The following is a 23,441-nucleotide window of genomic DNA, read 5'->3' on the forward strand; positions in this document are numbered from 1 at the left end:
AGTTGGGGCCAGGTGACCTGTTCTTCGATGAATGGGAGGACTAAGTGTTATTTGTTCTCAGCACTCACCAGGACTTGTAGGTGGCAAGATATGGTAGTTAAGACTCTGGAACCAGATTCCCAGGGTTTGCATTTTGGTGCTTTGCCACTTGATAGCTGCCTTAACCCTCCTACCTTTGTCTATTAAAGGGAGTTCATAACACTGCCTAACTCCTAGGGTTGTTAAGAGCATTAAATGAGGATTAGAGGTAAATCACTTAAATTAGTGCCTGGTGCCATAGTAAGAAATTTATAAGTTAAAAAATAAGTAAACATAGGCATTTCTGCTATACTGTGACATATTGAAAACCTTAGCATTTTATAAAATGGTGCATTAAAAATTACAGGGCTTATAAGAAAAATGAGATTAGCAGCAGACTGCTTAAAACTTTGTAATCAGATCAAGCAAATCAAACAAAACCGCAATAATTCAGTAAAAATTCCACAACATTAAAAAGATATGTTTAATTCCTAATAAAAGAATGAATTCTGCAAATAAATAGAGATTATTACTTGAGAAAAAAGTCTGGTTTGGAAGGGGGTTTGTCAAAGCTATGGAGACAAGGGCAGAATGCACCAAAATTGGGGAGCACGAGCTGCACACAGCCACAGTAATCTAAGGAGAGGAGTGTGGGGAGGGTGGGCATCCTGTACTCCACTCTGGTCTACCGTGGCCTCCCTGCACTCAGCTGTGTTGATGTTCTCTGTGTTCACCCACTGTCACTTGGTGGCACAAAAGTTAACTTGCTGGTGAGAATTCAGGATGACCCAGAGTGACTTCACTGGTACACTGACATCATTCTCTTTTTACCATTCTCATGGGAGCCGGTTCATGTTACTGAAACATGTATTGGTACAGGACAAACTGAGAGAAAGGGTTGCATCAGCACTTGGGCACCCTAGCGTTTTTATGCCCTCCTTGCTTCCTCCTGGTGTAACCAAAACAGGCGTGGGTTTTGGAGTCAAGTGAACTGAATTCAAATCTCTTCCCCTTACTACTTGTATGACCTTGGGTAACTTGCTCCGTTCTCTTAAATCCAAGCCCTGTTATCTGTAACGTGAGGGTGGTTGAGAGCCGCCTGGGTGAAGGCTTCTGAGTGGATTAGGGAGATAACAAGCACCGAGTGCCTGGCACAAAGGAAGTCTTCAGTAGGTGTTCATTTATTCCTTTCTTCTCTACCTAAATCTCTACTGACATTGCCTCCTTCCTTCCAGGCCATCACGGAGCCATGAACCAGCAGCACATGATGCCTTCCCAAGCCTTCCAGATGCGGCGCTCTCTGCCTCCAGACGACATCCAGGATGACTTTGATTGGGATTCAATTGTGTAGAGCTTGTTTCTGCAAGGCACCAGACCCCAGCGTCACCTTTCTGTGCAGTGAAGGGAAAGGTTTAAGAGAATCCAGTTGAGAAAACAGAGTTGCTAATCACTTTACCGATGTTATCAAAATTTCTTTTGAAGACAATCAAAAAGATTTTAGCTGGATAACTTACTGCTTTTATCTGACCCAAACAAGTACTACATGTTTGTCTCCCTGCCAGCTGCCCTATGTAGCTCCTAACTGTTGTGTGATTTGAACGGCTTTTGCATATTTGTGTTTGATGTTGACCACAAGTGCCAGACTGATTTTTTCAGACAGAGCCTATTTTGCTGCAAGCAGTTTATAGATACATATGTGTAAATATATGTACAAAAATTACTGAAAGGCTTCGATTTTTCTAATTGGATTATTACGTCTTGAAAAGAAAGTTACTGTGAGTTTTTATTCCTTGTTAGGCTATTTTCTGCAGGATGCTTTTAACTGATGTAGGCAACTGAAAGGAAATAGATTTTTTCAAAGCCCAGTTTCTTATTTAATCTTTTTCAGAAATGTGGGTATTGAGTTCTACTAAGTCAAAGAACCCAGAGTTTGATGGTCTCCAAACAGTCCAGAGGGGCATGTTGTTCCTGAGCAGCATAAAGAACTGACCAAATTTGTTTTGATGGTTGGGGGATTACGGAGTTTATGTTGTACCTCGTCCATGTCTGTTGTCCTCAATCTGCATTATAACAGTTCTAAAATGTATTTGATCAGTTAGCAGCTGGGCATTGCTTGGCTCTTTAACAAAATCATTGCCTCCATATTCACTCATGTATTTATTATTCAAAAGTGTTATTTTAATATTTATTGCTACCTTCTGTGAATGCTCAGCTCCTATTGGGTTCATTAAGGAGAAGTGTGGTGTCTGAAAGCACAGAATTGGTTTCTTTTTTAAGAGTTTACAGACAAGACAATCAGAGAGATTGTGTCATTCTCTTTATCATCAGTCCTTTTACCATGTGAGTATATTTCTCTCTCTTAGCATTCCTGCTGATTGAGATGTATTAGCTAAATAGCATTTTTCTGGAATTCGAATCAGAGTTCATTTCGGCAATAGAACAGCAGGGCACTGTGTATAACACAAGTTTCCTCACTCCTTCTCTTTCCATTTAGGAAGCACTGAGGAGAATAGAGCCACACAAACATTTTATTTGCCTCAGTCTTCAGTGCAGTATCCTTAAGTGGTCTGCTGTTTCTGTTGCTCTGTGTGTCTGTGTGCATGACATTTGGGTTACTTTCTTTGAAATGCGTGTGCCTCATTGGGGTTTTTATTAGTTTTTTGTTTTGTTTCATATTGTATCATAGTTACTTTGCATGGATTGATTGTCTTAGTTTTATAATAAAAGTAACAGAAATGAGATTTTTTTTTTAAATGAATAGATTTTGAATTGGTTCTTCAGACCATAAAAAAGGCAGAATTTCTTTCAGTTATAATGGGGGAATGATATGTTCCATCAAATCAAGGAGTAATAACTGCTTACTGGTTGCTTTTTAGCATCTCTAGTCTCTATCAGCCATGCTTTAAATCACTTTAATTAGCCTTAGTGATAATGTGGTTGAGTGTTCTCTACTTGAACTAAACAGACATCTTTGTTTCTGTATGTGTGTATGTGAGAGTGTTTGTCAATGTGTGTGGGTATTTTTTTTTTTTAATAGAATGATGCCTTTAATGAATCACTGGGAAGCCAGCCATAGGAAAGGCTGGTGAGGTTGGGGAGAAAGGAAGGGCTTTATGTTCCTGTTGTTTGGACCCTGCTTGGCATGAAAGAGGAAGCTCAGTTCCAGCCCCTTGGATCAGTGAAAATCGGAGGATTCTGGCAAGGCAGCCAACAGGCCCCTCTTACACAGATCAGAGGCAAGATGAGATAGCAGCCTGCAGAGCAAAAACTTGAAAAAATGGGGGTGGGGTGGGATTTTCAATAGTCTGCTCAAGTCACTGTTTTCTAGATACCAAAATAGCTGTTTTGAAAACTTAAAATTGCTTGGGTAGCAATGTGCACTTTAAACAATTTAGGTATTGGAATGCAGTCTTACCTTGAATGATTTGAGTAGAAACCACTGATGACGATTTTACAAATTTTGTGAAGCGCATTTACCATTTGGCAGTCATTTACTGATTTGCAGTGATCAATATTTTTATGAGAATTTAAACTTACCACAGATGGCCCTGGAGGCAGAGCCTGCACTCAGACGCGTGGCACTCTTGTGCCGCGGGCGGCCCTGGAGCCCCAGACAGGCCTTCTCAGTGCGCTCCGGCCACCAGAGCACCTGCTGAGGTGCGGAGCCTCCCCTCTCGTGGCTCTTTCAGTTGGTAGTTGTGAATGCAGAGCAAGTTCTGTTTGGGGCTTAAATTGACTGAAGACTTTTGGGGAAAAGAATAATAAATGCATATAATCAAATGGGGGTACTCTGTCCAGGAGAATAATCCGACTGGCATTTGTGGCAGTTTTTGAAATGTAAATGTATTCATGTGTGTTCTTGTAAATACATGTCTCTCAGATGTCCTTTGAAGTGGGAGGGAATCAATCCGGGGATTATTTCAAATGGAATAGAGTATTTTGATATTGTTCATTCAGAGGGTGATGTGTACATATCTATATTGTATATATGTGATGAAAATGCATTGGCTTTTTGTGCAAACACAATCTGCTCTCTGTACTGCTGTTGGACAGTCAGTGTTTTAATGTTTCTACAGTTTTGCTATTGCACGATTTCATATTTTGCCTCTATGATGAACGGCACCCATTCTTTGTAACTGTTTAGTGCTGTAAAGAAATACCCCAAGTGTCATTAGGATTGTTGCTGCCAGAACTGATATGCATGAATGGCACTTAAAATAAATATATTATGTTAACTCTATTTACAACAACAGTTGGCCCTGTGTCATGTGCTACAGTTGGGGGAACAAGACTGGAGTCAGTCCCAATGGCAGAAACTTGCAGACAGTCCTTGTGGTCTTGGGGAGTGTGTCCCATTTGTTGCTGCCTTTAGGAATATCTCACTAGTTCTTTGAACTTGGGGAACTTATTTAGTTCCTCTGAGCCTCATTTTCCTCATTTGCAGTGCCTTCAAAATAGGATAATAATACCTATCTCCTAGAGTTGTAGTGGGATTAAATTAACTAATGCATTTAAACATTTAGAACAGTACCTGGAACATGAAAAAGTACTAAGCATCTGCCAGGTGCTGTGCTAAGTAGGTACTGTTATGCTCATTTTACAGTGTGGTTACAACTCAAAGGTGCAGTGGCTTACCCAGATCCTTTATTGGAAGTGACAGAGCTGAGTTTGAATCTGGGTCATTTGATTCCAATGTCATGTTCTTTTACACCATCCTCTGCTACTTCCAAGAAATTCCCCTACCCTACCTGTATCCTTGACCTCATTGTTGCCCCCAGATGTGCCTCCCCAGAGAGCTACCTTCCGAAGGTAAAAATGGAGCTTCTTAACGTTTGCTGAGCCCACGCTCCTGTCAGCCTTCTCAGGAGAAAGCCACAACTCCTGCCTTTAGTGAGTGCAGACTTAACCCAGGACAGGCAAAGACACCAGCTCCAGGGGACAGCCCAGGGGAACTGCTCTGAAGGTGTACCCTGGCAAGGCAGGATTCTGATGGTGAGGAGTTAGGTTATGCTGAGGGCTGAGGCAGTGGTCCAGGAAGGCCTCAGCCTGGCATGGGCTACTTAAGTTGAGTCTTCAAAGGGTTCTGGACAGACAGGTGAAGGTTTTTCCATTTATACCACTGCTCTGAGCCAGGCTTGGAAGCTAGACTAGCATAGGGGTGGGGATCAAAGCAGAAGAAGTGATGGCTTGCTGGTTAAGAACCAAGCACAGCACTCCTGTAAGTGGTGGGGTCCCAACTTGAATGATATGGAAACAGGTTCAGAGGCTAAGCACTGGGCAGACCAACAGTACTGGTGGAAGTGGATCTGAAGCTGCTGTCTGCCTAACTCAAGGGGAGGGCTTTCCTGCCAATCCCATAATCCTGCCCAGGGCCTCTTGCAGCGTCTAACTGAACCCGTACATCACTGCCAGGAAAAGCTGTTTATTGCAGTTTTACCGTTGGGGAAACTGAGGCTCAGAAAGTTTAACTTGGTTAATAAGTTCTCACAGCTAATAGAGGACCTGGGATAATTCAGTCTGGGTCTGACTCCAAAGCTCATTTCTTTTTACGTCACTGCCTTCCAAAAGAGAATTTTCCCAAAGCCAGAGGTAATGCCTGCCCACCAGTTTATGTGTGTCTCTTGGAGGGAGGAGCTCTGTTTTTCTCCCATTACAGGTGAATTTTGGTCATTAGCAGGGCCTCTGAAGGGCGGTAGTTAAGGGCAGAGTTAAATCTGGTCTCTTTGCTGGTTCAGGCGCAGTTGAAGTGCAGCTTTGGGCTAATCAAATGAAAAAAGTAAACGAGATCATTAAGATGCAGGTTTAATTCTCAAGGCTTTGACATGTTGCAGTGTGCAAAGGGCTGCTATTTATAGATGTGCCCTTACCAGCCGGATCAAGCAGTCCTGTGAAAGCCACGTAAGCATCAGCATTCGTGTAAGGCTTGACTACATCTAAACTCCCTAGAATCCTAACTCTCTTGAAGGCTTCAAGCCAGAAGGGGCCTTAGAAATCATCTAATACAGCCCCTGCGTTTTGCTGTTGAGAGCTCGGACCCAGAGAGGGAAGTGACTTGGTCAAAGTCACGGATCTAGAGGAAGATTCAGGGAAGGGGAGGAGTGGGGAGTGTCCTCTACTTGGCAGGAATTTAAAATTCCTACACACATTGTCTGTCTTGACCTACACAGGAACCTGGCGTTGTAGTACCGTACTGCCCCGTTTACAGAAGAGAGGCGGGCACGGTGCAGTCAAAGCTCTCCAAGGCGCTGTACGCACCTGGCCAGAAAGAGCGCTGTTACTGATTATCCACCTGTGGTGGCAGGTCTGAACCTGAGACCGTAACCGGCACTGCTTCCCTGTACTGTCTGCGTGGGCACCTGCGTCATCGCCGAGTGTGACTCCAGTGGGTAAAGATACACGTGTTCTGTGCAACGTGGACCTTGGATGCAAGTCAGCTACCTCAAAGGCAGGCTGTAGCCAAGAATCAGAAAAGCTGGCCGTGGTGGCCTTATTGAGACTTGGTGTCTTTATCCCCAACACGGGTACTACCTTCCGAAAGGATTTTCAGGAGTGATTTTGAGCTTACCTCCCTGTGTGTCTCCCTCCACGTATGATGTGTAACTAGTCAGCGTGGGCAGAGCGCAGACCTGGTGGGTGGCTGCAGCAGAGCCAGAATCCACCTCCAAGTCAGGGCTGTCTCCAGCCTCCAACTCACAAGCAGGGCCCCTAAATAACGCTGACCCCGGTAGTACAGAATAGGACAGCTACCGCGTACTACTTGTTAACATTACTTCTCCCAAGCGCCGTGTAGACGGTATTTACTCTGTGTGGTAGATAGTATCCTCAACCTCGTGTCGTAAATGAAGATTCTGGGCCAGAAAGCGGTTGAGTCACTTGCCCAGGGTCATCCAGCTTGTAAATAGTAGAAATGGTGGTGGTGGTGGTAATAATAATAATAGCAGCAGCAGTGACAGCAGAGCTGGGATTCATACCACCCAGCCACCCTCTTCACCACAATGTGCTGTCAGTTCCTCGCTGTGCCCGCCACTGTGGGGCAGAGCATGGAAGCCTTAGAACAAAGCGGTGAGGCTGCAGTGAGCACCGGAGGCCACCAGAGGGCACAGGGCTGCCAGCTGTGTGCCTTTCCTGGTTCCCAAGGTCGCCTTTCCCATTGGGGGCTGTGCTCCCTCTGCTCCCTTTCTCCACAACCCCTAGGGCTGCGGGCTCCCAAAGACAGGTAGGGAGCCCAGTGGCCAGCCCCCAGAATCTTTTCCCACATCAGAGGTTGCTAGAGGGAGCCAAGGAGCCCCTCTAGTTCTCATCAATAAATACACTGCCGTGGGGCCCACTGAGAGCTGTCTCCCTATAGGCTCCCAAGGCAGAGTGGGAAAGGTCACCCCACCTTCAACCCCAAACTCTCTGAGTGTCCTGAGGCTCTGCCTTGCTGGGAGCCGCCGATGCTGGGGGCTGGCATTGTTTGGGCAGGTGTGGAGAGGGCTGTGGCCTGGCCAGCCACATTCGTGGCCCTCCCAGCCCTACCTCAGCCTAATCAGGCTTTGGTGTTCCCACGCACTCACACTGTCCTGTGGCCGTCACAAACATTGTGGTTATTGCCGACATTTGCCAGACCCCTACCCAGTTTTTGAGCCATTATCTAAGTTAACAGCCCCAGCTGCTTTGGAGGCCGCTGGACAGTGCTGTTGAGAGACGTGAAGTCATCTGCCCAAGGTCACAGCCAGTGAGAGAGGACGGTGACAGATCAGGAAGCCAGCTCTGCCTCCCTCCGGCTCTTCGTATTGAGGTGCCCTGTCTCTTCCACAAAACTCTCCTGGTGCCCTTGACCTCCCTCAAGGCTGTCACCACACCCAATCCCGCCCCACCTCACCCAGCACAGGCTCTGAGCTGACGTCACCAAGGGTGAAGATGCCCCTCTCTCAACGCAGGCCCCAGAAGGTCAGAGAGGCAACTTCCCGTCCTGGACAATGGCAATAAAGACATCTGAGGACACTTCCCACCCTTTCCGTGTCTGATGACGTTCACAGGCAAGAGGCCGCCCTGGGAACAGTCCTCTGGTTCCGTGTGAGTGTAAGCACACATACTGTGTGACTCTGGGGTATTTGGAAGTCCCGTTCCTGGGTGACAGGGTGACAGCAGATGGCCGTGTGGCTGTCTGATGGTGCCCACGGGGCCTTCTGTGTGTGTGAGCGAGTGCTTGTGTGACCGTGCCTCCGTGTGTCTGTGTGGGCTCGTCAGCCGCGATAGAGAAAGCATGCTGGGGGGGGGGGGGGTGGAGATAACTCCTCGCTCGAATTCCGCCTCCCTCCTCCCTTCTGAGCCTTCTTAGCCGCTTGAATCTCCCCAAGGGCCCATGTCCTGGGAGAGAACCAGGTTCCCAGGTGCTGTCAGGGTTGGGGACTGTGGGTGCCATACACGCGACTTCTTCCCCTTTTCTCATCTGTGGCGGCTCCTCCCTACCAATCTGAGCTGGTTCCCCGGTCTAGCTCCATTTGCTTCTGCCCCCGGGCAGCCCCCAGCCGGCCCCACGCAGAGCATCCAGGCCAGGCCAGAAGCTGGTCTCTCCCGAGCGGCTGGCCTGGGGCTGAGCATGTTCCCTGTAGGCCCCAAAGGCCCGAAAAATACAGTAGCCAATGGAAAGAACACGGACTCTGCAGTCAGAAGCAGCTGGAATTCCATCCCGGCAAGACATCCTCTCTGACCTCAGTTTCCTTATCTGTAAAATGGGGATGGAATGCCTTACCTCAAAGTGTTGATGAGCTCGTCCAGGAGAAGTCAGTTGGAAGGCAGCTGCACGGGCCCTGGCACATCCTAGTCCCGGGACTGCCCTGCCGTCCTCCCCTCGCACATGCAGTCTCTCGCTGCGCTGCCCAGACCGGCTGACTCCCACACACCGTCCTTGCCCTCCCGGAGCCCTGGCAGGGGTGGAACGCCTCCCCTTGCGGCAGGTCTGGTGCAGCAGCCCTACCTGGGCAGTCCACTCCCACCCCTAGGGCCACAGCAGTCCTTTGAAAGCGGTGCTCTTCCCGTGGTCTTCCCCTGCTCCCACGGGCTTCGCACTGTCTTGAGGTGGACGGCAGAACCCCTTAGCCCGGTATTTCAAGCCTCCTTCCCCGGCTGTTGCCCAAGCCCCTCTTGACACATTCTCTGCCTCAGCCCCCCGCCCCCACTCCCTTCCCCTCTGTGCTTCCTGCTGCCGTGCCTTTGGTCTGGTCCAAATCTGCCCGTTGATCAAGGCCCAGCTCAAATGCCAACTCGTCTGGCAAGCGTTCTCAGACCTGGCCCCACGGGACCTTCTCTCATGGCTCTCAGTCTGCTTCCCGCGTGTCCTGCCCTCCCTCTAGGCCTGTGGCCTCTGGGGCACGTGGCCAGAACTCCAGCTGTGTCTCCTTCCTTCCTGACAGTCTTCGGAGCAGACTGAAGGTTGGGGGAACAGGAGGCAGCTGCTGGTGAATGGAGTGCCACCACGGCCTCATCCTGGCCAGGCCACAAGGCTGTGACATGAAAAGCCAACTGTCCCCTGGAGCCTGGGGGAGGAGAGGACGCCCTCCAGCCCAGCCTGGACTTGGATCAAGCCAATAGGCTTCAAATTCCAACTCAGCAATCATTTTCTGGGTAATGTTGGGCACTGTCTTCTGAGAGCCTCTATTTCCTCCTCTGTAAAATGGGCATCATGTGCCTACTTCACGGAGTCTGATGCAGCAGCTGCTCCTTTCTCCTTCCTCTTCCTTAAAGATGGCAGTCTGGGGCCAGGAAGATACTGCAGGACGTAGGGACCGAGTAGATGTTTAAGCTCTTCTTTGGAATTTGTGAGAACTGCCTTCTGTTCTGGAATTTTCAGCTTTGTGACTGCAGCTGCTGCCCAGGGCACCTGGCAACGAATGTGCAAAGTTGTGCCTTCCCCTAGGCCTAGGTAGCCACATGGCTTGTGTCCATACTGGTCCTCTCCGTTGGCTGGGTGCCCGGTGCAGTGCGCTACCAATACAACTGTACCTGGCCTCTGTGTATTATGCACCCTTGAAAAAGTCAAGGTCTCTTAATCTCTGGGCTTCTGAGCTTCAGTTTATCCCTCAGTAAAATGGGATTCTACGGTTATTTCTTACATATTCCCGGAGCTGTTAAGAGGTTCACACACACTGCAAGTCTTCCTCAGGTAGTTCAGGGCTCTTAGAGGAACCAGAGCTGTTACACTCTCCAGTAGGAGTTTACGAGCAGGATGGGGAGGCTGTGAGATGTGAGCCACACCGTCCCTTCTCAAGGTCACACAGGTCAGCAGGGAGGTCTCTAGACTCCCACTTGGGCTCCATTTCTGGCCTTTCCTACTGGGGTCAGCTGGGGCCTCCGGCCCGGCGGGAAGCAGAGCCCACCCTTGGGGGGGGACTGGGCCCCAGTGAACCCAACTTTACCATGCACGTTGGAACCATGCTGAGGTCGCACAAACCCAAGGGTTAACTTTTCCATACTGGAAAGCCCTCGATCCATAGTGAGTGTTAGGATTATTGCAAATAGCACGACCTTGCTGATGCCCTAAGGGCTCAGCAGCACCCACTAAGTGCCAGGCCTGTATGGGTCCTGGGGTCACAGCGGAGCATGACGCAGCCTCTGCTTTCAGGAACTCAGAGGAAAGTGGGCAAGACAGACAGTTTGGCAAGGTTTACGGAGGGAAAGTGTCTGAGGCTGGTGAAGCCCAGAGGAGGTGGAGAATGTCTTAAGCCAGGCTTGCTGGAGCTGGGCGTGAGGGAGGAAATTTTTCACAATCTGAAATTCACAATGTAGGGGCGCCTGGGTGGCACAGCGGTTAAACGTCTGCCTTCAGCTCAGGGCGTGATCCCGGCGTTGTGGGATCGAGCCCCACATCAGGCTCCTCCGCTATGAGCCTGCTTCTTCCTCTCCCACTCCCCCTGCTTGTGTTCCCTCTCTCGCTGGCTGTCTCTATCTCTGTTGAATAAATAAATAAAAAAAAAAAAAACTTGAAATTCACAATGTAGTTCTTGTCTCCGTTTTTCACATGTAGAAACTGGAGTCTGGGAAAGGCCACGCAGCTGGTCACTAAAGGAGCTGGGACTCTGACCCAGGGCTGTCTCCCTTCAGAGCTAGAGCTCTGTCACCTACAACAGGTCTGGGCCCTTCTTCCTGGTTCACTCTTAGGGGCGCTTTTGGGATCCTGGTGGAAGGGTGAGCAGGGACTAACCAGGAAGGGCCTTGAATGCCAGGCCAGGGGGTCTGGGTTTTCTTCTGAAGGTCTGTGGTAGCCGCTGGTGGGTTTTTAGGTGGGGCGGTGGGTGGAAGAGGCGGCATGGCCTGGAAGGCTACAGAGGAGCAAGAATTTGCCAGAAGAGGTGGCCTTGGATGTGGGAAGCCCAGCAATCGCAGCCCCACCTGCTGCCCATAAGGAATGAAGGCGTGTGGGGGTCCCGGGGACCAATGCCTCAGGACTCAGGTGTGGACCTGGGAAGGGCCCCAAGATCCAGCACCCAGCCACTTCAACGCAGGAGCTCAGGGAGGGGGCCTGAACTCACACCTGGGCCGGGGCTGGGCTGGGAATTGTGAGGGTGCGGGAAGGGGAGCTGGTTCCCATTTCCCAGGGCAGACGTCAGAGGTGGAGTTAGGGCAGGGCCCAAAGGTGTGAGGCCTCAGAGCCATTTCCTCTTTCCCACAGCACGGAGGACTCACTCCCGTAACCCCCCACCTGTTCCAGTTCTGCCTCATACCAGGTAGGTCCTGGCTAGGGGCCTAGCGGAGAAGGAGGCTTGAGGAATCAAAGCCCCCCCATTCCCTCTGTACCTGGGGAGGGGAAAGACCGAAAACCAAAGCCAGCCAGAAACAGGGCTCTTCCAGCCCACAGCAGCCCCACCCAAGCCCCTCCTGAATATTCAGCTGTATTTCATTTCGCTTGAGCCCCATACTTACCCAACCTTGATCCGAAACCCGGCCCTCGCCAGCCTCCACATCATTTGCGGTCCCAGCATCAACCTAATTCCTGCAGCTCTGGGTTCCAAACCTAACCTGACACCCCAATCCTGCCCTCAGCCCCATTCTAACCCTGCCCCGGACTCAAACCCCACTGTGAGTCCTGATGTAAACTCCTACCACTGACTGCTCCTCCGTCTTGCCCCAGCTTAGCCCCAACCCCAAACAGAACCTCAGGCTGACCCTAGCCAGCTTTCACCTTGACCCAGCTCGACTCCGCCCACCCCAGTTCAGTGCCAGGGCCAACCTCAGCATACCGACCCCTGCCTGCTGCTCACCTCCATCCCAATCACAGCACACTCGACCCTTATGCAAATGTCTGGCCTCCCCTTCAACCTGGACTCCATCCACAACCTGCCAGAGCCTATCCTGTCCCTCCCCCTCCCCCAGTGCGCACTCCCACCCCGCACTCCTAGAGCAGAGGCCACCGTGTGGCTGGACTGGATGTGCAGACCCCAGTGTGGGCACACACACATGCACACAGCCCTCAGTGTGTGAACACCACACACAGACACACACAGGAGAGGGGAGGGACGTCCAGTCCAGCTCTGAGGACTGGCCTGGGAAGGCAGGGAGAGCCAGTGTTTCCTGCCGGGCCCTCCCCCACCCTGGCCTTGGGCCGGACTCCTTTGTAGTTCCCTCCCTGTCAGGCTCTGCTCCTCCAGTTCCTTCTTCAATACCGACTCTCTCCACCCAGGGATTCCTGCCCCTGTCCCCTTCCTGAAAGCCGTCCTGGCTTCTGGCCTGGTTTGTGTGTAGATTAGGACAATGGAGCTCCCAGGGCGTTCCTTCTTCTGTGTCCTGGGGGCCTTGCTCACAAGAGAACACAAGAACTAGGCCCTGAGCCAGAGGGTCTGCGTCTAGAGGGGCAGAAGCACACCCAGGTAATCCTACCCAACAAGATCCCCAGTAAGGGAATGTATCTGGTTCTATGGGAACTAAGAGAGTTTTTTTCACTGGGGATACAGAGGGGTTATTTGGTCTGGGCCTTAAAGTTTGAGTAGGAGTTCACCTAGTGACGGATGGAAAAGCCTTCCAGGCAGATAAAACAGCATGTTCAGGAAGGGTGGAGGAGGCGAGCCTGGTCAGAAAGGTCAGGGTGGGGAGAGAAGGCTGGTCTAGCTGGGGAAGAAGGGGAGAAGAAGAGGAGGGCACCCGTGTGGGGGAGGTGGTAGTTGGAAGGCAGAAACAGCAGGACTGAGGAGGTTAGGGAGCAGGGTAAGGGCATCGGGAAGGAGAGGGGAGGAGTTCATTCTCGGACAACGTAAGGCTGAAGGACAGGCAAGGTCAGCACCAGGTGAGAACAGGCTGTGGCTGAGATGGGCAGGTGGCCAACAGAGTGGTCAGTGGGGACCAGAAGCTGCTGCTGCTATTGGTAAAAATCATAATAATGGGATGACCTTTTACTGAGTGCTTTCTGTGTACCAGGCACTGAGCTAAGCGTTTTTACATCATCTGATCCTCAGAATACGCCACAAGGTAGGAGGTAGTGGTAGTATCGATCCACAAGGGGTGCTAAGGCTCAGAGAGGAGAAACAATTTGCCCCAAGGTCACACACATGAAAATCATGCAGTAGGTAAGACTTGAACCCGGGCCCGTGGGACAGCAGAGCAGAGTCCTTCCTCAAAGTCACAGTGGCCAAACCTAGTACCTCCCTTGGTCTACAACTCATCTCTCGTCATTTGAAGCCCCCTTGGAACCCCCTCTCTCCCTGGGCTGAACTACTCACATTTCCCTGAATATTCCGGACCTACTGACCTGCTTGTCCCACATGTAGTGTCCTCTGCAAGAAATGGTCTATTCCTGGCCCCTTCTCTAAGAAAATTCTACCCATTCTCCAGAACTCAGTGCTGGCACAAGCATCTTTGGGAATTCTTCCTGAACTCCCTGCCCCTGGGCTGCGTGGGATGGCTCCTCCATCCACCCCCACCCCCCTAATCACCCTGCATTGCCAGGTCTGGGCCTCCCTCCTTAAGGGCTGGGCTGGGTCTGCAGCCCCACCCCAGCACGGGGCTTGGCCTAGGGCAGGTGTCGGTGAGTGTGTGTGGTTGGTTAAGGAACACAGGAACTAGCCTGGCTGGGGGTTCAAGTGGGAGCCCAGGGAGGGGCCAGGGCTCTTGCTGGGCTCCGGGACTGATCTCTTATCTGCTGGGGCTGTCTCAGGCCTTATCTGATTAGGCCTGAGTTGACAGGCAAGCCGATGAGATGCTGATGAGATGCTGATGAGCCCCCGTGGTTACTCAGTAACCCTGCCCTCATTAAAAGTCCCACTGTTTCCCTCTGGCATCCAGAAGCAGCCACTCCTCCCTCTTGGGCACTGCTGCCATGAATACCATCCTGCTCTCTGCACTGTGCTTCCTCGGGACCTGGGCTGTCCTGGCAGGGGGAGTCACCGTGCAGGTAAATCCTGAGTCCCTCCCCTGGCCCGGCTGGCCCTCTGCCCCCAGTGCCCAGGCCCTGTGCCCTGAGAGAGCACTCGCTCCTTGGGGCTAGAGCAGAGGGCGTGTCTCAGGTGTGGCTCGTTCTCAGGTACCTGTCTCTCAGCCCTGCCTCCTACTCCTTCCCCTTCCAACTTGGAGGAGAGAAGAGAAATAACCGTTTGGGAAAGGGAGGTGATTCGCCAATTTACTGGGTGCTTGCCATGAGCCTGGCCCCTCAAGGGAGGCCCCACGACCACGCTGGGAAAATGGGATTATCAGTCCCCATTTTTCTGAGGAGTAAAACAGCCTCGGAGCAGTTGTGTAACTGGCCCTAGGCACATGGCTGGGAAGTGAAGAGCTAGATTCAATTCTAGACCCTACTCCTCAGTCCTGTCCGCAGCCAGAGCCCCGGGCCTGGGTCCTGGGAATCCCGCGGACACCCCGGAGCGGGCTGCGGCCTGACCTCACGCTCTGGACATGTCTCTCTCAGGATGGAAAGTTCTCTTTTCCTCTGGACTCAGTGAAGAAGCTCAAGGACCTCCGGGAGCTCCAGGAGCCCAGCATCTGGAAGGGCAGGAAGAGTGCTGGGCCCGCGGCTCCCCGAGTCTGCAGCCACCTGAAGTTTCCCGCAGAACTCAAGCCTCTCTGCAAGGAGACCAATGCCCAGGACATCCTGCACAGGCTGGGTGGGCAGCCTCCTCTCTGGTGGGCGGGGCCTGGGAGCTCCCTGATTGGCGGCCCGGGAGCGGGAGGCGTGCTCTGATTGGTGGGTCTGCCGGCCCCTCGGGCCCTCGCTCTCGCTCCTTCTGGGCGGGATCCCCGCTCCGGCCGGCGGGCTCGAGCGGGACCCGTCCGCGGCGGAAAGACCGCGCCGCGAGCGGACGGGCGGCGTTTGTCCTGGGACTCGGTGGCAGATGTCCAAGCTCTGGCGCGAGGGAAGGGGAGGCTCTGACTCTCTGACCCATCTCTCCCGCGCAGAGGCCATCGCCGAGGACCCGAGCGCCTGCGAGATCTGTGCCTTCGCCGCCTGTGCCGGATGCTAGGACGGCCGAGGACAGCCGAGGACAGCCGAGGACAGCCGAGGACAGCCGGCCGGCCTCTTCCTCCCCCGCCGCAGCTCGCAGCCCCGCCCGCCGGGCCTCCAGGGGAGGAGTGAAGAGGGGCTGGCCTGGGGCGGCGTGCGGAGGCCCAGCCCCTGACCCATCCGAGTTGCAGGTGTTTCCCAAGATCCTCTCCAACCGTCAGCTAATAAACCAGTTGCCAGAGTCCTCCTGTGTGGCCTCCTGCCTGCCCGCATTCGTCGGTGGACTTGTAGGCCAGCTTTATGAGGGTGCCTCCCCTGGCCTGCACGCCCAGAGTTTAGTGGGCCTCCCCCTATAAAGCTCGCCCCCCCGGGGGCTGCCACCACACACAGGCACTGAGGGGACCCCAACCTCCGGACCCCCATGGGGGAGGTGGACCGCCCGCTTTTCTGTCACATCTGCAGCAGGTGCGGGAGCGGCTAAGCCCCGAGTGAGCACAGGTGTCCCTGCGGGCATGCGGGCCCCCCACGTGGCTGGAGCGGCTGTGAGACTGGCCTGGCTCGGCAGTGCTCCGGGTTCCTCAGGCCCTGGCCCCCACTGACCACCGCAGCCTAGCCTCCTGCCCTCTCCGGGGCCACAGCTCAAGCCGGGCCCTCACCACTTCCTCTGCTCCCCCGGCCTATGCTCAGCTCCTCTTCCCACACCCCCGCCAAATAGACTCCCGCTGAGGCCCCAAGGCTGTGCTCCCACGGCCTCTCCTCAGAAGCCTCTCCCTCCCCGGGGGAGGGGGTCTTCCATCTCCCACTCTTTCCCTGGGGCTCTGTGGGCACTTTGATCAGCTGCACCCCTCGCAGGGCGCCGGCCTCACTGTGCTGTACGGGTTTCTGTGCCTGAAGAGGTCTCTCTGACCCCCAGAGCGGGGGAAGCCCACCACACCGATGATTGCCAGAGCTACGCAGTCCGCAGTCCGGCCTCAGGTCTCGCACACACTGTGTGATGCTAGCAAAGTCACTTTCCCTCTCTGTGCCTCAGTGTCCTCCCTGTAAAACTGGGACTGTGAGAGGACCTGCCTCCCAGGCTCGGTGAGATAATGCTGTAAATGTGTATGTCACGCACATAGAGTTCAGGCCGTGTGCAAACAGAGAACCAATAAATGGTAAAAACAAACAAACCAGAAAATGGGGAACCAGCATCAAGCTGAGACTGGCTCAGACAGGGGTGAGGAGGTGAGGCACAGAAGGCTGCTTGTCAGCAAGTTAGAGGGAATGGGGAAAGAGACCAGGGCATTTCTTGGAGAGGTGGGTGGAGGGGAATGCCCCGGAGTGGTTCGGGCAGAATTCCCTGGGCTGCAGAATTCAGAGGGTGAGGGGTCTTTAGGGCCAGGTCAGGGGAGGCTTTGTGAAGCAGGAGGGGAGGCAGGCATCTGCTCGAGTGTTTGGGATGTGCATGGGGTGGGTGGACGTTCAAAAGCAATCGGGAGGTAGGGAGGCGGAGGGCATTCCAGAAGGTGGAGTTAGGTGCCGACACAGAAGCAGGAAGGTCCGAGGCCCCGGAAGTGTTTGTGGGCTGGACGGGGTGGGCCCTCGGAGGCACACGGGGCTGGGTTTGAACCTGCCCATGTCACTTACAGCTGTGAACCCGTCTCTGAGACTTGGTTTCCTCAAACCCCGAAAACGGGGATGCTAACAGACCCCACTGCCCCGGGTTGCAGGGGGATTTGATGAGACGTGGGGTGGGGCAGGCCCTTTAACGCTCCCAGTCTGGGCCTGGACTCTGGGTGTGGATCCTGGCTCCGCCTGTTACCAGCTGTGTGGCTGTGGCCAGTGCTCGGCCTCTTCTCCCCTCACACTCCTCGTCTGTAAAATGCTGCTGACAAGAAGCCCCACTTTGTAGGGCCGAGCGAAGATTAAATGAGGTAGAACAGGAAAAGCTCTTAGAGCCCCGTCTGCCCGTAGTAGGCCGTCCGCCCGTGCCGCTGTGGCAGTTTCTGTGTAGGTGGCTCAGCCCGGGCCTGGCACGTAGTAGGTGCTCGGCCAGTGGCAGTTCCCTTCACTGCCTCCTCCGCGGGCAGGTGGGGACCCAGCATAGCTGCAGGGAGCCGCGGGAGCGGAGGCCAGGTGGTGCTTGCGCTCAGTTTAGATGTGAGACGGGGCGCTGGGGATCCACAGAAGGATAAGGGACCCAATCAGAGCAGGGCTGCGGTGTCCCTCTGGCATGCTGGGCCCGAGAGACACGGGAGGTACTGCGAAGGCCCCAGCCCGCCTTGCCTGTGGGGTGAGGGAGAGGAAGGAACTAGAGCTCTGGGGTTTGCGGCCTGGCGGAGCCGGAAGCGGCAGGGCTCATGAGCAGAACTGGGCAGTGGGGAGGGGCAGCTGGTCTGGGGGAGTTCGCCATGGCCTTGGCCCTGGGTAAGCTGAGTTCGGAGACCATGGCCCCTCTGTGCCTGGCTCTCCTCTCTGGCTGCCCGAGACGGGGGCTGCGGGGGAGCCCACCCTGTGGAAGGGCCCAGGAGTTGGCCGCAGCTGTGAGAACGCAGGGGCTTCTCTGTTAGGCATCATCGGTGTGGCCCGAACCCCGGGGAGGCAGTAACATGGTGGTTCAGAGCGTGTGTCTGGCCCGGTCTGCTTGGGAAGAAGCCGGCTTTGCCGCTGAGCCTGTCGTCCTGGACGAGTTCGTTCTCCCTCTGCACCTGGGGCTCTTTATTTGTAAAGTGGAGTGGTTGTCGAACAGTACCTGCTTCATTGCACTGTTTCAAGGACTCAGTGAGTTTAGAGTAGGGCCTACGGTACAGCAAATGCTCAATAGACTTTGAATTTTTAAAAAATGTTATTTATTTGAGAGAGGGAGAGGTACGGAGAGAGAGCACACAGACAGGGGGAGTGGGAGAGAGAGAAGCGGGCTCCCTGCTGAGTGAGGAGCCCGACGTGGGACTCGATCCCAGCACCCTGGGATCATGACCTGAGCCGAAGGCAGGTGCTCAACCTACTGAGCCACCCAGGTGTCCCTGACATGGGTTATTGTTGTTATCACTCCTCAGGGCGGCCGGGATGGAGAGAGGGCGGAAAGGTCTTCCATCTGGAGCTGGCCAGATGGTCCTGGGGAGCCTGAGAAGCGAGGGAGCTCAGGAAGGTGAGGGTGAAGGCCAAGGCCCATCTTCTCAGGAGCCCCGGGGCAGAGGCCGTCCAGACACCCGGCCTGGGAAGGGGGCACCGTGGGGTTCTTCCCTGCACCCACCCACTGGTGCAGCCCCACCTCCCAGGGGAAACTCTTCCCCCCACTCCCCTGCATCCTGGGCGGGAACACAGCAGCTCTGGCTGCCGCTGGGCCAGGTCCGGAGCTCTGCTTGCAGGGTCAGATGGGTCCGGTCGCTCTGCAGCATCTCAGCTCTGTGATGTTGGGGGGCTCATTCCATGCCCCCCACCAGCCTCCCTCCTCCAATATGAAATAGGGCTTGCTGACCCAACTCGTCAGGCGCCGGACACTGGGAAACTCCTGACTCTACCCTGAGATCACCCTTTCTCCTCACGCACTCAGCTTCCCAAGCAGCCCTGCCCGGGGCTCCCAGGGACGGACACATGGACTCCAGACTCGGGGTGTAGGTAGCTGGGGCATCTTTATTCCGCAGCAGTGTTGCCTCAGGGGCCAAACTCCCCTCCAACCACATGTCCAAACGTGTCGTGCCACGTCCAGTCGCTCGGGCCTCCGGCCGGTGGTGCCAATGATGCACTCAGGGGCCCCCCGGGGCTCGGACGGAGTGGGGGGTGCAGCGGGCTGGGGGCAGTGTCTGGGTGGGCTCAGGGCAGCCGGCCCTCTCTGAGGCAGCCGGTGCAGGCGACATTCACACACAGCTCGCAGTCGTCGTTAGCGATGCTCTCTGGGCAGGGGAGGAAACCGGGCAGCTGCTGAACGGGGGACCCGGGGGCCGGGCAGCGGAGAAGGCCGGCCCCGGGGAGGGCCTGATGGCGAGCACAGCATCTCTCCCACAGTCAGGAGCGGCTGGGCTCCGGGGCGAGTCCCAGGCCTCTCCTGCCTTGCGGTGCCTGGGCCAGCCCCTTACACCCTTGGGGCCAGGGATAGTCCTGTTGGCCCTCTCAGGAGGACAGGGGCCCGGGCACAGGGACTGGCACAGGCCTGGCACTTCGCGGGTGCCACATTTGCTGGCCAGCTCTGCTTCCTCCACCACATTTAGGCTTAGATGTCACCTCTTCTTGGAAGCCTTTTGGACCCCTTATGCCACCCCAGACGTGGGCTATCTCTCATCGGTCCCCCGTGCATCCCCCATGTCCCCCCTGTATTGAAGCCCTTGCTTATAGCGTCCTGGCCCTGGGCCCCCTTCCCTCCCATCTGTGAAGTCCGCTAGGACGGTTGATGCGAGGGCCGAGGGGGGTCCCGGCGAGCCTGACTTGCAGCACCCAGACAGGGAAGGCCAGAGGCTGAGCCTTTCGCGTGTCGCTGTCCCAGCCACTGGGTGCTTGCTAGAAAGAACGTGAAGTGGCGGAGCTGGGTGGTGGGGAGGAGAGCGAGGGAGGGGCAGGAAGCTCCTCGGGGGTAGGGCAACTCACTCAAGGCCTGGAAGACCTGGGCAGCTTCCTCAGATGCGCAGACAGGCTGGAGGTCCGGTGGCAGGGCCGGGTGGTGACACACGGAGGGCGTGAGTCTCTGAGTCTGGAGGCGGGGGTTGGGCCCCCACTGCTTCTCCAGGTCACTCAGTTTCTTTACTGACTCCAGCTGGACCTGGAAGCCTTGGTGCTAGCGGGCCAAAGGGGACAGGAGATGAGAGGGTATCAAAACCTGGGCCAGGACGCCAGAGCTCCTCGGTCACGCAGAGCCTTCCCTGTTCTCGTGGAGGGTTCTGGGAGGGGGGATAGCCTGGAAGGTGGGAGTGGTGCCTGACACTTCACACCCCACGGTGTCACAGGCCCCCAGTAACTGTACCTGAGGTCACAGTGAGGTGGGGGAGCACGTGATTCAAGGTACGGGCTTTGGAGACCAGTAGAGCCCTCGTTCAAATCCCAGCTCTTCCCAACTGGTCGCCTGTATCTTCCGTACTCGGAGTCTCATCTGACTAACGCGCCTCCCTAGTGCCTGGCACGCTGGCCCCGCTCGGTAACTGGCTGATCACCCCCGAACCGACGTGGCAAAATGAGCACCCCCAAGCCGAGGCCAGGGCGGCAGGGGAAGCTGGCGCTCCTCAGAGGGAGGCCCCACCGAGAGTCAGGCTTGTGACAGACACCCAGGGCCACAGACCTCCCCGTCCTTGCTGGCCAGCGGCATCGTGCCACCCCGCAGGCAGGCCCTGGAAGGAGCCCCGGGCCCCCAGCTGTCCTGGCTCTGAGCCTCAGTGGGAGCTGTGCCTCCGCCTGGAGCGGTCCGCGCCCTCGGGGCCTGGCCGCCTCCTGCTCCGCCTGCAGGGTCAGCTCAGCACCTGCCCAGAGGCTTTTCCCGGGGACTGTCCCCATCCACCCGTACAACGGGGAGTACAGAGAGCTCCAGGAAGACCCCTCTCCTTTGGGGCTCCTTAAGGGCGGGGACCACGTCTTGTTCCAGCTTCTGACCTCTGACCAGGACCTGCCTTCTGAGAGAGCAGTGCTGACTAGCCGTGGTTTATTACTGCTGTCATCCCCATCGTCATTGCCATCAGCACTCTGGCTGTCCCCACCCGCCAGCTGTCTTGGTCCCTGGGTTGTGATTCGGGGTGGGGGTGAGCCCTGGGCGCTTGCGCCCCTGTATCCCACGGATTTCCTAGCGTCCCCTCTCCATCCCCGCCTCTCCCCCTGGGGACCTTCAGGCAAGGGGCACGGTGGCCGGAGGGACTCACGTGAATGTAGACCGAGCGTGCACCCTGCAGCAGCAGGAGGAGGACCACAGCCACCCCGGACAGGAGCCCCGACACCCCTCTGCCATGCATCTTGCTCCGTCCGTACCCCACTGCCGCTGTCCGCCGGCTCCCATCCGCTTCCCCGGTGAGGAGCTCTTTATAGGCCGGGCTCCGGGGCCTTGGTCACTCATTAACTGGCCAGCCGGGGTGGGGTTGACAGCTGGCTGGCTCTTTGCCAAGCCCTGAGCCCATTCCCAGGAAGGGGGCCAGGGGGATAAGGGCAGGGAGGCCCAGAGCACGTAAGAAGAGGGTACTGTGTGGCAGGCGCCTGGGGCAGGGGGCTCTGTGGGAGGGCCTTGGACACACCACGTACCTCAGCTCCGGAAGACACCTATTCACGTGGAAGGATGGGGAGGCCATTCTACAGACAGGGACCATGAGGCTCGAGAGATGAAGGAACTTGCCCCAGGTCACCAGGCTGGTCGATGGCAGAGCGGGGACTCAAGTGTCTTTGACTCAGGTCAGCCCATGGTCCTTTCTCCACAGCCTTGGAGACAGATGGGCCTGGGCTCAAATCCCGGTCCTGCTGCCACCGTGTGAGTCTGGACCGGTCACACCAGCTCTGACTGAGCCTGCTTTGCTCTCGCATCGAGTGGACATAATGACAGAATCTGCCGCATGAGGTCTCTGTGAGGATGACGGGGCCAGGCCCACTTGGGTTCCCCGGTAATGCGAGCTCCTTAATCTCCCTCTAGGTGATGCCTAACCCACTACCCCCATGGCTGATCCGATCGTAGGTCAGAGAGAAGAGGGCAAAGTCCCCAAGGGCGTTATCACCACCGCCACTGGCAGCTGTAAACAGTGCTGGAGCCAGGGCTCACCTCTGCAGGACAGGGAGCCTGGCATGTGACAGGCACCCCACTCATGACATTAGAGTGAGGCCCAGGTGGCCCAGCCAGGCTCACTCTCTAACCGGCAGCTAAAAGTTGACGTCATCACATGCCCTAGTACCCTACTTGCCCCCACTTCTGCTGATGCATTCCACCTGCCTGAAATGCCCATGTTCCCTTTTCCGCATCTTGGGATGCATGGAAAGGGCTTGGGTGAGCTCTGACATTTCCTATGTCTTGCTTTGAATCCAGACTTTAGCCTTTACTCTTTAGAGGGTGAAGGAATTAATGGGCTCTCCCATGCTTTTTCAGCTGTAAACTAAACATAATCATCGGTAACAACAGCTTTCATTTCTTGACCATGCACCGTGAGCGAGCGAAGCGTGGTGCTGGTTCATGTGCGGGGACGCCACCTGATCCTGTCAGAGAGGTGGCACGGTGGGGCCCGTTTCCCAGATCAGTAACCCGAGGCCCAACAAGGTCAAGCACTGTGTGAGTAAGAGGGGACGGCAGGCTTTATCTCTGGAATTCGTGCGTCTGTTCAGCTGTCTGTGCTCTAGAAAAAGGAACGTGGGCCTTGGAGGCAAGAAGATCTCAGCGCTTCTCAACTGTGTGACTTCGGTACCTTCCTCAGTGTCTCTGAGCCTCTGTTTCTTCATCAGTAAGTGGAGGAAATAATGAACAATTTCATAGTGGCTGTTGCGAGGCAAAACTGACCAGGCCCGTCCCAGAGGAGCCTGTGACTCTCCCTGTCCCCAAGCTGACCATTTCCCTGGCTGGCATCTGTCCGTGGCGGCCACGCAGTCCGTGGTGGCAACTCTGCCTCTCCTTCTCCAGGGGACTCTCCGTGATGAGCCCGTCTCTGAACCTACGGCTGGAACAGTCCTGATCTTTGACTCCCACATCCTTGCTCTTTTAACCAGAGCAAGCTCAGCCCCACTGGCCCTCCGGGAAGTGAGAGGAACAGGCCCACACGATCTGGACGCCCCTCTTTCTCTTCTGTGCCATCGCGGGAAGGCAGGGCCCTCCGGCCAGGGCCCATCGTGTGTTACTCTTCCTGGGAATAAGTTGTGACTTCCCTGTCTGCCTGACATGACTCAAATCCCCATTCCAGCCCAGCCCCTCCTGACCACCTCATGAATGACCCACCATCCATCACAAATAACTGAGTCACAGGCGCGAACCCAGCTGTCGCCCCCCTTCAGCCAGGCGGCTCTGACATTTCTCTGACTGTCACACCAGCCTGGACTCTGGTCTCTGTGTGGAAGCGCCCAACGCCACGGCAGAGTGAGGGACGGTTCGCCCGTG

General features: G+C 55.2%; 3 protein-coding genes and 1 long non-coding RNA gene across 8 annotated transcripts in view; 2 read left to right on the forward strand and 2 right to left on the reverse strand.

The window, feature by feature from the left end:
* Nucleotides 1-1,387, forward strand: part of FOXJ3 (forkhead box J3) — a 141,137-nt gene extending 139,750 nt beyond the window's left edge. For both annotated transcript variants that reach the window (XM_040627437.1, XM_040627438.1), the window contains one exon: nt 1,254-1,387. In XM_040627437.1, the coding sequence (XP_040483371.1) occupies nt 1,254-1,369 (116 nt within the window). In that variant the 3' untranslated portion in view covers nt 1,370-1,387. The remainder of the gene's footprint in view (nt 1-1,253) is intronic.
* LOC121102105 lies at nt 418-9,360 on the reverse strand. Its single transcript, XR_005834188.1, has 2 exons — nt 8,756-9,360; nt 418-1,409 (listed from the first exon to the last, which is right to left on the reverse strand). It is a non-coding gene; the product is annotated as an uncharacterized LOC121102105 (long non-coding RNA).
* Nucleotides 7,130-15,671, forward strand: GUCA2A (guanylate cyclase activator 2A). Of its 4 annotated transcripts, none has more exons than XM_040627440.1 (7): nt 7,131-8,082; nt 9,417-9,627; nt 11,027-11,129; nt 11,672-11,726; nt 14,275-14,383; nt 14,894-15,089; nt 15,382-15,671. In XM_040627440.1, exons 5-7 carry the CDS (start codon nt 14,309-14,311, stop codon nt 15,444-15,446), a joined length of 336 nt encoding a protein of 111 aa, XP_040483374.1. In that variant the 5' UTR covers nt 7,131-8,082; nt 9,417-9,627; nt 11,027-11,129; nt 11,672-11,726; nt 14,275-14,308; the 3' UTR covers nt 15,447-15,671. The 4 variants fall into 4 exon arrangements, with proteins under 4 accessions (XP_040483375.1, XP_040483374.1, XP_040483373.1 ...); XM_040627439.1 differs by having other exon boundaries at nt 7,131-8,076; XM_040627441.1 differs by lacking the exons at nt 9,417-9,627; nt 11,027-11,129 and having other exon boundaries at nt 7,130-8,076.
* Nucleotides 15,672-19,219: 3,548 nt separating this feature from the next.
* GUCA2B (guanylate cyclase activator 2B) lies at nt 19,220-21,333 on the reverse strand. Its single transcript, XM_008699439.1, has 3 exons — nt 21,244-21,333; nt 19,988-20,174; nt 19,220-19,299 (listed from the first exon to the last, which is right to left on the reverse strand). Exons 1-3 carry the CDS (start codon nt 21,331-21,333, stop codon nt 19,220-19,222), a joined length of 357 nt encoding a protein of 118 aa, XP_008697661.1.
* Between the last annotated feature and the right edge of the window lie 2,108 nt (nt 21,334-23,441).

Source organism: Ursus maritimus, unplaced genomic scaffold, assembly GCF_017311325.1.
Source record: "Ursus maritimus isolate PB19 unplaced genomic scaffold, ASM1731132v1 scaffold_12, whole genome shotgun sequence".
Taxonomy (NCBI): Eukaryota; Metazoa; Chordata; class Mammalia; order Carnivora; family Ursidae; genus Ursus; species Ursus maritimus.